At 31.1% G+C, this 14,309-nt stretch overlaps 1 protein-coding gene across 1 annotated transcript in view; it reads left to right on the top strand.

Moving 5' to 3' along the window:
* The first annotated feature begins 2,130 nt into the window (after window positions 1-2,130).
* The window catches only part of LOC132719166 (protein sidekick-like), a 52,972-nt gene continuing 40,793 nt past the window's right edge, over window positions 2,131-14,309 (top strand). The window contains exons 1-6 of the mRNA XM_060702910.1: window positions 2,131-2,706; window positions 10,234-10,503; window positions 11,191-11,484; window positions 11,750-11,858; window positions 12,789-12,997; window positions 13,853-14,003. Of these exons, the coding sequence (XP_060558893.1) occupies window positions 2,607-2,706; window positions 10,234-10,503; window positions 11,191-11,484; window positions 11,750-11,858; window positions 12,789-12,997; window positions 13,853-14,003 (1,133 nt within the window). The 5' untranslated portion in view covers window positions 2,131-2,606. The remainder of the gene's footprint in view (window positions 2,707-10,233; window positions 10,504-11,190; window positions 11,485-11,749; window positions 11,859-12,788; window positions 12,998-13,852; window positions 14,004-14,309) is intronic.

Raw genomic sequence — 14,309 nt, 5'->3', positions numbered from 1 at the left:
TCCAAATTAGTCCATTCCTACCATAGACAGACTATCTTGATACAACGCTGACTAAAATTTGGAAACTAACGGGCATTCATTTAAAAATACTTTAATATGTTGTTTTTTTTCATTACGTTAGAGTGCTGTTATATATTGCCTAACCATATATTACTAATTTAAACCAAAGTTTTGTTGAAGATTTAGTTATATATATTAAACAGTACTCAAATCTCTTTCTAAACAGATACGTTACAATGATAAACTGATACGTTACCAGAAGTTATACAGTCCTCTACATTTTATTTTTAATACAAATTTTGCAAACTAAAAAGATATCAACATATATTTATTCCAGGAAATAAAACAGTAAATCTTTATATGTTTCTTTCCTATTTTTTCAACATTTTATTTTCTAGAAAACTCGACTAATCCTTGAATTTCAAATTCCTGATTCACATTTTCAGTTTTCCAATAAAATCGAGATCAATGCATCATTTATCGGCTACACGTACGTTATGCTGTGATTTTTAACATGAAACCATATCAAAACTGAGCGAAATCGCCAATTAAGATTCAAACAATAAATATTGGTAACGTATCTGTTGGTAATTAACGCATCTGTTGGTCAAAAATTTAAAATATATCAGATATACACATATGTTTGCCAAATAGATCAAATATTAAGTTTTATAAAGCATATATTTGAATAATGCATAAATGCGATCCTTCTTTTAAGTGCTGGTAATAGTAAATGTTTCTCAGTGGGATATCATGGTTACGTATCTGTTTCACTTTAAAGTATAATCCAATTTGCCTCATCATTGCAAAGTCATTGTGGTTCTAGGATGTATATTGTAGTCAAAATTATTTTTGAATTATGAAATATGATGAAACTTGAGTTCAATATGTTACAAGTTCATATTACTCTTACTCAGGTTTACCTTAAGTGTGGTAACGTATCTGTTCAATATATGAGGGACATGCATTTAAGCTGGTAACTTTTTTCGAAATTCACTGTAGAAAACAATAAAAATCGTTCACTTAGCGGGGGCGTAACTGAGCTATTTTGATATGTACTCCTTAAATAGGGGGGTTCGGGGGCATGATTTTCCTTATTTGTATAAATTTAATGTATATTAAAAACTTAAAAAATCTTCTTTTAAAAATACAAAATAGCTAGAGCTTTAAGATATTAATCATGAAACATCTTCCAAAGGGTGTCTACCAAGTTTGTTAAAAATAAAGCCCTGGGGTGAAAATTGGCCCCGCCCCAGGGGGTCATTGTTTTTCCCTTTATGTATATAGTAAAAACTTAAAAAGTCTTCTTTTTGAAAAACCCAAGAGCTAGAGGTAAGATATTTAGCATGAAACATTTTCTAATGGGTGTCTACCAAGTTTGTTCAAATAAGGGCACTGGGGTTAAAATTGGTTCCGCCCCGAGGATCATTGATTAAATTTCCTTGTATGTGTATACACAGGAACTTAAAATTCTATCAATATTAATGATAATATTCAAAATATACCCCCCTATACAGTATAATTTATACTGTATAGGGGGTATATTTTGGATATTATCATTAATATTGGTTATTTGATAGAATTTCAAGTTCCTGTGGTGTATAGTAAAAACTTAAAAAATGAGACTTCTTTGAAAACCCCTAAGAGTTAGAGTTTAGATACTAAAGACTACTAGTATGACATGATGTGAACAGAAGCTGCTTCAGATGAAAAGCAGCTTATAAAGTTTTGGAAGCCAGAACTAGGCTATAGATCTATATAATTTTGTACATTTATATATTAATGATATGACATGTACATATCCTAAGTAAAATTGTGTTTTCTTATGCTTTAATTAACAAATTATCTAGAATCTGGGACAAAAATACCTTTTTGCCCCAGCAGGGTCTTTCAAATATTCTATTCTATTCTAAAGACCCTGACCCTACAGGCCTAAGATAAAATTTATTGCATAACTTCATTAAAATGATCTGCTTGACTGGGATCTGGTATCTTGATCTAAAAGTAAAATAGTCCAAACAATGAGATCAATGAAAACCCTTTCTTACACCTACACTGGACACGGATGACCAGCGTGTATTTACCTGTCAAAGCGACGCACCTCCGTGATTGCTCATAAATCCCGTCCAATAAGGTATGGTAAAATTGTCACGTGCACACTATTATTATTTGTAACGGAAACACAAAAGGTGTACCAAAAGATCAATGGATTTTCGCATGTTTCTTGCATAATCGTTAATACACAAGGGATTAAGATATTTTGGATATACAAGGAATTAAGTTTTCGGAATATTTTGACTGAAGTTTATTAAGAAAATTTGAAAAATTATCTGGTTTATCGGCATCCAAGATGGCGGACCACGTAATTTGGTGACACATCCGAACACCCTTCCCTGACACCTTTTATTGTTATCTAATTACAGTTTTTAGCATGTACCATCGTAAGGTAATTTCATATAGACAATAAGACATAATACTGTCAAGTATAATAGCAGTTTGATAAGACAAAGTAATCTTGTGTTTATTTTGAGTGTCCTAATTTTTACCTGGATTTTTCTTTCGGACAGACCATGCAACGGAACTAAGGAACATTTCGTCTGGTTATAATGAGTTCTAATCATAGGTTAAAATCACATCGGGCACTCCGTGGATTATCTTTATTGTTAGTGCTAGTGATCCTGAAATATGATAAAGTAGCTTGTCAAGGTAAGCAAATACATTTACCTGTGCAGGTGTTTCAAAAATATGACATTTTTTTTTATTATTAGACAGAATAAGTGACAGCTGCTTATTAAACATTATATGTCACTGTATGATTGTGTTGATTCATCCATATTTGTTAATGTAAGCTTATAAGTAAATATTTGTCATATATTCACAAATATATTACCCCCTGGGGTAGTCAAAATATATTGACATGCCAAATCTTGATTCTGAGATATTTTCGTTCTGGGGCAGAATCTCGCTTTTAGAGGCGAGCTATTGCCCAGACACGAAAATTGCACAATATCTTGTCACGCAGTACAATTAGTTGGACTACCCCTGTGGGTACCGCGCCTGTATCCTGGATTAGACCCCCGAGGTCTAAATCAGGAGAATATATACTAAGCTCATTCTGTATTTGTACTGTCTTCTCCTTATCTGTCCCAAGTAGTGCACATAGCGGAGAAGGCAACCAGCAGGTCACCTCAAGTACCAGAGCTAGAGCGAGACAATTGGTCCAGTGTCGTGACTAACTCCATAGGCTAGTGACTCTAACAAGAGCCGTTTTTGTTATGATGCCGTCGGAAATGTTATGCCTTGGCAGTATATTGTCGTATCCTACACTCTCCACCAACAAACGAAGAACAAATCAAAGAAGATCATCATGAAAAGATGTCCCTGATGTGACTTATATGCAGTGGACGTGCATGGACACTGCTAAATCTCAAATATATGGTTAAATCCAGCGCCAAGCATAAATAAAACTAACTACACACAAAATTTGTACTGTATTAATGTAATTGGGTACATGATTTATTAGACATTGACTAGTATGTGACTAAATTACTTGTACAAGCTACATGTAATTTTAAAATGAAACAATTCTAAATACGTAATCAGGAAATTTGATTGACATATGGAGAAACTCCTGTAAGTTGTTATGAAAGGGAACAAAACAGTTCACCCCTCCCATAGACTTCGGATGAATACGGGTCAGGTCGGCCCTAAAACGTACTCGGCCCCCGAGTCAGCTCGGCCCTATACCAACTCGGCACGGGTCAACTCGGCCCACTCTTCAATTATTAATATTTAGGTTTGTGTTATCACTATTTATTGTAATTATTTATAATACACGGATTGACAGTAACGATTTTTTTTATGATAATCTTAATTTAAAGCTTTTGACAATTACAAATTAAAAGAAATTGGTAAAAGACATTAAAGGATTCCTATTGTCACGGGCTTTTATTATCAATCAATGTGTATGTTAAGGATACCGATTAATTAGGTGATAATTATGATTGACTCATTCATTCAAATTTGATTACTGACCACCTGCAATTAATTAGACGCTTATGATATTAAGTGAACACGTTTTTGTTTCATATTTTTTAACATTACTTTACAAACAAAATGCATCTAAGGAAACACATTTTTATTAGAACTATATTAATCTTATCGAATCTGCAAGACAAATAAATAACTTTTTTTTCTTCTAAATATACTTTATTTCGGCAGAAGTACAATGCATAATTATATAATAATAAGATATATTTCATTTACCTTAACAACAAGCAAAGCAAAGTTCATACGTTATATATATTTTTGAAAAGTGGGCCGAGTTGACCCGTGCCGAGTTGACCCGTGCCGAGTTGGTATAGGGCCGAGTTGACTCTTTTCCCTTCGGATAATGTCTACTACTGGTAATGCATGAAGTCCATCAATGTACAAAATGTGAACCCCCTGGGTGACATTTATGCTATGTTGAAAATAGGCAAATATCATTGAATTTCAATGTTGTTAATGAACACCTGTGTCCTACAAAGAGATCAAAGATACTTAAAGTAGAAGATTATTTGTACATCATCACATTGATCATTCAATCCAAGCTGGTTGCAAAACTGAATCTTCTAATGGTCAAACTAAATTTACCAAATGAAATAACTTAGACAAGATACAATGTAACTATAAAACAATTATTTGGTTTAAACCTTAAACTTTAATTATTGATCAGGCAGTTTGATTTATTGATCAAGCTCCCAAGAATTTTCAAAACTTCACTATAATGACTCATAAAGACAGTGGTAATTGATATATCGAATTACCCTTCTCTAATTTCACATTTATTAATTAAGTCACAACCGGTTGTCTAATTTCAGTTAAGTTAGGAGTCTTAAAAAGACCAGTGTCATGGTACTTGCCATGTAACTAAAGTACAAATCTTCATGTAAACCTATTTGGAAAAAAGGACAAAAGCTTTTTATTAAGTGATAAAAATCTTATTTTTGCTTTACTAGCAATTTCTGTCTGAAAATACAATTGCATTCACACAAATGGAATCTTGATAACAATTTTAAATATTAAAATGTGATTATGCTGGTTCTATATGACTATGTAATTATTTAATTCTAAGAATACATTTCTTTAACCACAATTGTGACAATTTCATTCATACAACTTTGCAGGAATATTGACATCTTGTACCAATGTTTTGCAGAGAAAATATCTAGAATTTCTCGCATTAACTAAAACTGTATAATTTCTCATTTATGTACATTGCATGTTATGTATTGTATATATATACATGTATAATAGCACAGTATAAAAAGACTGAGGTGTTTAAATCTAATTAATAAAGGTAGACTAAGCTTGTCACAATCTGTGACTGTGTTAAGTAATGTAAAAATGTGATTCATTAAATTAATTAATTAACCATGGTTAATATATAATGGCCGTGCATTTTTGTTTTTACAAAAGAATGTACTTCTCTCTTTTTCTACATTTAAGATATTGAAACAGTTGCATGTTTGGGAGCATTTATCCTGCCAGTATAATGTAAAGAGTAGTTGTTATCTGATATAAGGCAACTATAAAAAGCTCCTGGTAATGTCTGGACAATGTGTGTTAAGGTAAAATACAGGTGTGTTCAATGGTAAATTGTGTAAGGATATTGTTTCAAAGATTACTGTGATTGTGTATAAAGTGGTGTATTAACTTTCAGTGTGGTATGCCTAATATACCCTACATCATTGTTTTGGTGAAAATCGCCCACCCTATTTAGTAGAAACATACACATTGAGGATATTTGTTTGTTTTACTTGTAAATTGAAATATATATTCACTGAGTAACCAGATGAATAAATATTTAGAGTGCATAGCACAGTGAAAATAATAATAGCTGGTGATTTCACGAATGAAATAGTATTTCAATCATTATGTATAAAAGCAAAACAATTGTTTTTATATTTTATGTTTTTAAGTGATTTTAAGTATTTTTTTACAGATTTTTCCGCGTAACGTCGCGCATTCTCCTTTGTGACGTCATTATATCATGACGTCACATCATCAGTTTTGAAATATAGTTCTGTTAAATGTCTCTAATTTTGTTAAATTTTTAACATGATGTATGATGACATTGACTTTCTTTTCTTAAAGAAGCAAAATTTACATATAACGGCATTTATTTCTGCCTGTTATTCCATTTAGTTATGATTTTCTTTTCATCCACATTCAGATATAGTCCGGCTACAGTGAAAATTATATTTTATAAATTTCACTAGTGGTTTATCAGAATATAATCATCTGATATATAACAATTAAACACTGGAAAGCATGAAATAAATCATTATGTATATATAAATTGTTGCCTAAAGGACATCATGTGTTTGTTTATATATGTCTGACATTCTTATCCAAGAAGTAATTAATTGACAAAGTTGATTAAGCATTACTCAACAACAAAAATGCATTTTACATTCCATTTACTTAAAACTGTTGTGACATTATATGTACACAAATTTATGATTTTAACTTGTTTAACAATTAAACAGGTATTCATAGATGTTTGATATAAAAATTACTCCTAAATTGATATACAAAAAATGTTCAATTACATACATGCGTTGTACAATTTAATAGTTTTTTTACTATTAAATACCAACTTGAGCATGCTCAAACAGTGCAGACCAAGATCTGAATCTGATTGTCATGCCTACACTGTTTGCTATCCATGCCTACACTGTTTGCTATCCAATTAGTACAGATTAATGTGAAATTTTTCCTAAAAATGATGAATGATTTTATCCAGATTGAAAGATTATAATGAGACTTGAAAGATGGTCAAGTCAATTTAAGATTATTAAAAATAAAATGAGATAAGGATCAATAAATATAAGCCAAGTTTTTAATGAAAGTATAGTGAATATGATATCATATAATGTTAAACATGGAAGAAAAATGTCATTTTTCGACCGTAAAGATGATATTAATCTTCGGTTTGTTTCTTTCTGATAATTGAATAATATGCTAAATTGGTTTATTTCCTTACTTTGCTATTTACCAAATTCTTCTCATGAAAGGTCTATTTGTTTGAGTGTGTGAAAATAACAAGTTGTCAAAGGTCTCATTCTCAGTTACAGATAATTGAATCCCCACTGTCCACTTTTATTGGTGTAATTGTAAAAAAAAAGTTTTAACCAGTTTTAAAGTCTCACCTTGTAAATAATTGACATAAATTCTGCAGGCAGTACTTTTAAAGCAATATTATGACCTGTTTTCTTTTCTTGTATACAACTCATTTGAATAGGAAAATCAAAGATTAGGTTAATTTAATCTAATATTTTGTTGAAAAGTTGTTTGACAAGTACTATTTGAAGAACTATTATGTATATAAATTAAATAAAGTGTTGAGTGCATGATGTAAGCCCTATCTATATGAATATAAAACCCTTGAAATTGTCTTATCTTTCATAATCATATGATAAGGTTACAAACAGTCTTGTAAAAAATTGAGATTTTTTTAGATATTTTCATTATGGAATTGGGTAAATCAACTTACACGTGTGCCTGTTTTCTAAACTTTTGGGGGAAAATGACCCCTATAATATTGATGGATTCAACTTATTGCCTGGTCACTTTTAATATTTTGGTTATATTGGAAACCCTGAAACTCAAAAATTCAAACATTAAGAATTCATAACCATTTAAAACTATCATCATTAACAAAGTTGTTTAAAATATAAAAGTATTTCAAATAAAATATTCTTAATTTTTTTTTATCAGGAAGTAGCCAAACTCTTTGTCAATGTTTTTGAGATAGTTTACAAACTGAAAATGTCTTAACAGTTACGTTATTATGTCAAAATATATAGGTAGGGGAATTGTGGGATTATTATATTCACCATTGTTAGTTGGCTATATCTATTATATAGCAGCACAGATATGTGGGCTAAAAACTTGTTTTGTAACCGGCAATATTATGCACTTTATAAAAAGATATTTGTTGACAAGTTACATGATAACATTAAATATAAATGTTTGTTTTGAAATATTAGTTTAAACATTGTCTTTTCCTTAACTAAATTGTGACTCATACACCATTATTTGACCAGGTTTACTTTCATTGTTTAGATATAGCTTTAAGGTATATATTGGGACAATATACATTAATTTGAACCTTTGTTGTTAAACATTGCATCACATAACACAGTATAATCAATTTAACCTTTGATCTTAGATAAAATGTAAACAATTATTGAATTTGTAAATATAACACATTTTTTTCATAATTTATTCATGAGATTGTATGATGAAACAATGTTTTAGATATCTTAAGCTACAAAGTTGTACTATCTATAAGTAAGTTATCTTGTTTATGTACATACTTATGTGAAGGACCCAACATTTACAATAAATATGTTCATGTAATTGGAAAAAATAACCCAAAATGTGTGACTGAAAAGTGCTGGACCAAGATGGTATTTCAAAGACAAATTGGAAAAAATTTGAATTTCTTTCTTTCTTTTGCACTCCTTTTTAGCTCGATTTTTCTATGAAAAGGGGAGCTATCCTACTCGCCCCGGCGTCGGCGTCGGCGTTGGCGTCACACCTTGGTTAAGTTTTTCGTACCACCCCACTTTATTTCAGAAGTATTACAAGTATGGCTTTGAAACTTACCATACTTGTTCACCATCATAACCTCCATCTACAGACAAGAGTACATAACTCTGTCAAGGTTTTTGACAGAATTATGGCCCTTTTTTGACTTAGAAAGTGTATTGAGCTTGGTTAAGTTTTTTGTACCACCTCACTTTATTTCAAAACCATTGGAGGTATTGCTTTGAAACTGACCATACTTGTTTACCATCACGACCTTCATCAACAGACAAGAGGACATAACTCTGTCAAGGTTTTTGACAGAATTATGCCCCTTTTTGACTTAGAAAATACATTGAATATGGGTAAAATCCACTTATTGCCTTAACCCTTTGAGATATTGCTTTGAAACTTTTAATGCTATTTCACATCATTACCCCCATCTGTACGCAAGAGAAGGTAACTCTGTCAAGGATTTGTTTTTAAAAATTAAGGCCTTTTATCGACTTAGAATCTTGGTTAAGTTTTTAGTACCAGTCCACTTTTTGACTGAACTGTTTGAGATATTAATTTGAAAGTTGGAATACTTGTTTACAATCATGATTCCCAAACATGTCCAGGAGAAGGTAATTCTGTCAAAGATTTTATTTGAATTATGGCCCTTAACTGTCAATGTTTTGTATTATAGGCAAGCACTAAAAAACTTAAAAAATCTAAAAAAATTCATTCCTATCCACTTGTTCACTTTACCATAAATTATGTCATAATAAAATAATTCTTCACTAAATATCTTAATGCTCATGGCCATTGTTCACTTTAAAAATACAGAGATTCTTGTATTGCCTTTTACTGCAAAAACTTTTTTTATTGGCAAGCAATAAAAAAGTCGAGCGCGCTGTCTTACGGACAGCTCTTGTTTCTTTCCATATAACTTTTGTCAATAAGGAATTCTTCGACTATAATTTCTTATTGAAAATTTTGACCCGATTTGTATTATTTATATCTTACTTATCTTACTTAAGATACATATATATGATTTGTAGATTATAAGTCTAATGAAGAGATTTGCCTATTTGGCACAATTATTTATTACATGTTAACAGTTAGGAAAGTGTTTGACTGATAAAAGGCAAAAAAACTAGAGTTTTATTGCATTTGAAAGAGGAGATTTACACAGTAAAGCAAATATTTACTAAGCATGTATATAATATTACACCATATTGAAAGAACAAAAAAAAATCCTTACCTAGTTTCAAGATTTAAACGCAAGGCCATATTTTAAAGTAAAAAAAAAAAAAAAAAAATATATATATATATATAAATTAGTTTATACAGTAATTATACAGTATAATTATACATGAGATAAATGCAGAAGTGTGGTTACAGTTTTCTTGAAACCAGTAATGTTAGCAGCTTTATGTATTATAACAAAGTACATGTAATGCCAACATAAATGAGCCAATCAGACCAGCCTATACTTATTATACTGATGTTGATAATACTGTTAACTGCTAAAATTAGTATATGAATATTAAATTTATTAACCTATTGACAAACTGTTTTAGTCTCAAGGCAGTACAATTAAGGTCTTCAAAAAGTTTCAGCATGGATAGAATTTAAGCATATAATATTAACTGTATGTTTATATATTTTCAGAGTACCCACCAACCTCTTTCACAGATTCTCCGACCGCCGGAAATCCATTTCCAGAAGGTGCACCAAAGTTTCTCTTGTGTAGAACGAATAGTAATCCCATCCCAAAGTACCGTTGGTTAAAAGATGGATCGTATATCACCAATGCGAGTGCGAGCACATATTCTTACCGGATCAACCAGATCAGCCGGTCTGATGCTGGAAGGTACCGGTGTGAAGCAAGCAACCCCCTTGGTGCCGTGCTGAGTTCACCAGCTGATATTAAAGTGGCATGTACGTACAAATGTATAGTGAAACCTTTCATAGACACTGAAGGGTTTAACAATTTTATTTTATCAAATACAAATTTCATTAGTTATTACTGAGACATCATACAGATTCCACTTCTAATGACAGGAAAGATTATGATGTTCTGAGTGTAGATAGGATTTGAATTTTAACCTGTAAAATGAGAGTGACCCTTAATTAATAAGTCCAGTCAATACTATCTATCTCCTTCAATATTGAACAGTTCCATTCTCAAAGTATGGCAAGTTCATTTTACAATTTAGTGGGATAATGCTTTCCTTGAACTTACCCTGGCGTTCCTTCCTTACAGCATAAATGCTTATTCATAGACACTTCTTATTTTAATTGATACAACAATCTTTGATAAAGAATGTACACTATAGTTCACTCTGATTTGCAGTTTTTAACAATTTGTTCATGGTGAAGGGTTTTGCAAGTTTTTTGTGTTATGAAAACATTTTTAGATATGATTTAATTCTACAATGCATAACAATAGTGAAATAATGATGATGAATACAAATGTATGAGGATGAATATGATGATGAAGAAGATGATTATTGATAGTTATGGTGATGATAGTAATGATAATGATAAAAGTTATGATGATTACTATGTGGATGATAATGAAGAATTTTATTGATATCAAATCCTAATGTATTATTCTTGTTTCAGATATGGGCCCGTTCACTGGACAAGGACTTCGGTATACCGTCAGAACTAATGTCAGTAAAGCCATTGTGATAGAAGTACCAAATATAGACAGTTATCCACCGCCAATAATTACATGGTATCATACTAATCAACCAATGAATACAGAGGGATCTAAATATCAAGTGACACTAAATGGGTCCCTGGTGCTATTAGATAGGGGAATTGGTGACAATGCAAATTATTATAAAGTTGAAGCATTAAATGGAAATACAAACACATTGGAGCAGGGACCGAACTATGATGTCATTATTCAAGGTAATTGTTTTGAATGTTCCTTTGGTTTTCTATAATATTTGATGTCGGAAAATTTCATTGCTGAGTTGAATGTTTAAGACTGTTGGAGGTTTGAGACTTAAAATTAAGATTGACGGAGAATTGTTGACAACGTGGTGGCTTTCACTATATTAACATAGTGTTTGTACAATATTTTCTACAACCAATAAATGATTATATCAGATATAAAAGTTTTATAAGTAGCTTGAAAGTGAAGTTTAAATTATTTGTGACATTATGTTTTCAGGAAGTTCGACAGGGCGTCATGGACCAACACTTGTCGTGGGATCTCAGGATAAAATAGCATATGAGGATCAAGATGCTAAGATTGACTTTGAATGTATATTTAATGCAAGGTATGTTTTAATTATTAAATTATCATTAACATTTCAATCAGTCTTAAGATAATGAGAATTGTACAATAGCCCACATAGTTTGATTTCTAAGAAAATAATTATAGCAGTTAGACTTTATTTCTAATATGCCTGTGTGATCCATGGACAAAATCTCAAGTTGGGTGGTGGGCAGGGTGTTATGTTTTAGGAAAGTAGGCAGACTGTAGTGAAAGCAAAGCAAATTTTCAATTTGTAAGAATAGTGCAGTCCTGTGAATTTGGGTCTGCTTTGTACCTCATTGAAATGGTTACGAAATTTGCTAGAATACATAATTTTGTAAAGTGCAGACTTTTAGGGGCATAGCTAGTTTAAAATTGATAGCACTGACAATTTACAGGGAGTAAGTGTGACCCTGCTGCTAGGCCTCCTTTCAGGGTTAGTGCAGAGCTTATCAAGATGGCCAATGGGCAAAGCCTCTGAAAGCTCCATGATTTTCATCATTTATAGAGTTAGAAGTTAAGAATTTTCATGTCAATTTTAAGTCACAAAAATAAAGATCTGATCATTTACTGAGATATATGTATAAATTTGTATGCTATTTCATAGAAACTTATTTCTATATATTGTATGGTTGGTGACTTTAAGGAGAAGGGGGTGATGTTTGGGGCGCCCTCTCTTGAATCTGCTAGTGTGAACATATCTGTTGTTGATTACAAAAGTAAATTTCCAAGTTTTAAGAAGGGTTTGTCTGATCCACAATGAAATTATTTGTTTTGGACATATGATTTGTATTATCTATTTCATAATGGAGTTCAGTTATTTCATTCTTTTTTATCTATTTACCTCATTTTTAATAGTTTTATTAAAGAAATTTTTAATACAGTCATATTGTTCTTTAATATCAATAGCTCAATCATCTCATTTAAATGTTTATTTTATTTTATTTTACAGCCCAGTGGAAGAGTTACAAATTTCTTGGTTTAAGGTAACTGATGTCAGAAACCAGCTTCTGGCTAACAACAAATATTTGATATCCTCGATTGGTCAGCGGTCACTGACCATTGTGAATCCAAAACAGTCCGACAATGGAATTTACGAGTGTGAAGCCTTTCTATCAGGGTTTCAACGAGTCTCTGCCAGTGCAAACCTTACAGTTTATGGTAACAAAATATTTCATGAATCATTACATTACATAATATCTGGTGTGAATATTGGACTGTCATTCATGTACAAATATGTTAAGGATCGTAAATCATCTAGGTAATGTTTTAAAGTAGAAATCACACTTTAGACTTGTTCATTTTGTTTTTATGATATGTTCAAATTTTATATTTAGAAATACTAAGAAGTGCTATACAGTTTCTTTAAATGTTAAATGAACATTTTTTGAATTCATATAGATATGTTACGATTTAAACTCTGTAATTATTGTTTGCACATTATCTTATTCTCTTTAGACATATACAGTTAGAATTTTCTGAATTTCAATAAACTTTTTACAAAACGAAAAAAATTACCCAAAGATAAACATGCTATATCTTTAATGATATCAAGATAGACTGGTGTAAGATATTTACTAAGTAGTTACCTGAACGGCGGGTTGAGAACCATAAAAATACAAAAATAGACTAGAGAGGTATATGATTGACATCGATAATGTAGAAAGATGTGAAAACAGACTACTGTCAGCAAAATTATTTGATGTTGAAAAAATGGTTAAAAACATTATAATGAACAAGCACACATTCAAAGTAATTTATCATTTTATTACATCAATATTTTTTACTGAAATTGTTTTAAGAGATTTTAAATTAATGTTACAGTTGCTTTTTTCATCATTTGTTATTCATCATTATCTTATCCCAGGCTTAATTATCTACATTTTCATCACTGTATACTGTTTTGTCTCCATTGACCATGTGGTTGTTCTTTATATCTCAAAAGTGTTAACATTATGATTATCATTTATACCATAATTGATCAGATTTGTTACATTGTGACATATTTTTTTACAGTGAAGCCAAAATGGACCAATCATATTCCAGAGACTATTGCCAAAGATTTTGGTCAGACCGTCACCATTAACTGTACAGCCAGTGGATTTCCTACACCTACAGTACATTGGTACTTCAATGCACAAGAACTTGGCAAAGATTTTAACTCCAGGTATAAATGTTATATCATTGTGACAGTTATATTAGTTATTTACAGTCAAGTCATAAATTTAGTTAGGTTAATATCACTCCATAATCCTAGGTTAAAGTGTAAACTTGTTGTATCTATGTCCACGTAACACATGGGTTACAACAGTGTTGCACCAGGTCCCTTCAGTAAAAGCTGAATCAAGGATGACATTTGATGAATTAAACAAGAAAAAAGATAAATGCAGTTTTTGAAAATAATTGTATCTCTGTATTCATGAGAAAAAAAGATTCATCTTTATAAATTTCATTGTGTTTTTTTACCATTTGC

This window comes from Ruditapes philippinarum, unplaced genomic scaffold (genome assembly GCF_026571515.1).
Source record: "Ruditapes philippinarum isolate M1 unplaced genomic scaffold, ASM2657151v2 ctg1176_1_1_1_1, whole genome shotgun sequence".
Lineage (NCBI taxonomy): Eukaryota > Metazoa > Mollusca > Bivalvia > Venerida > Veneridae > Ruditapes > Ruditapes philippinarum.
Note: the sequence above shows the minus strand (reverse complement) of the source record. Positions and strands in the feature narration are given on the sequence as shown.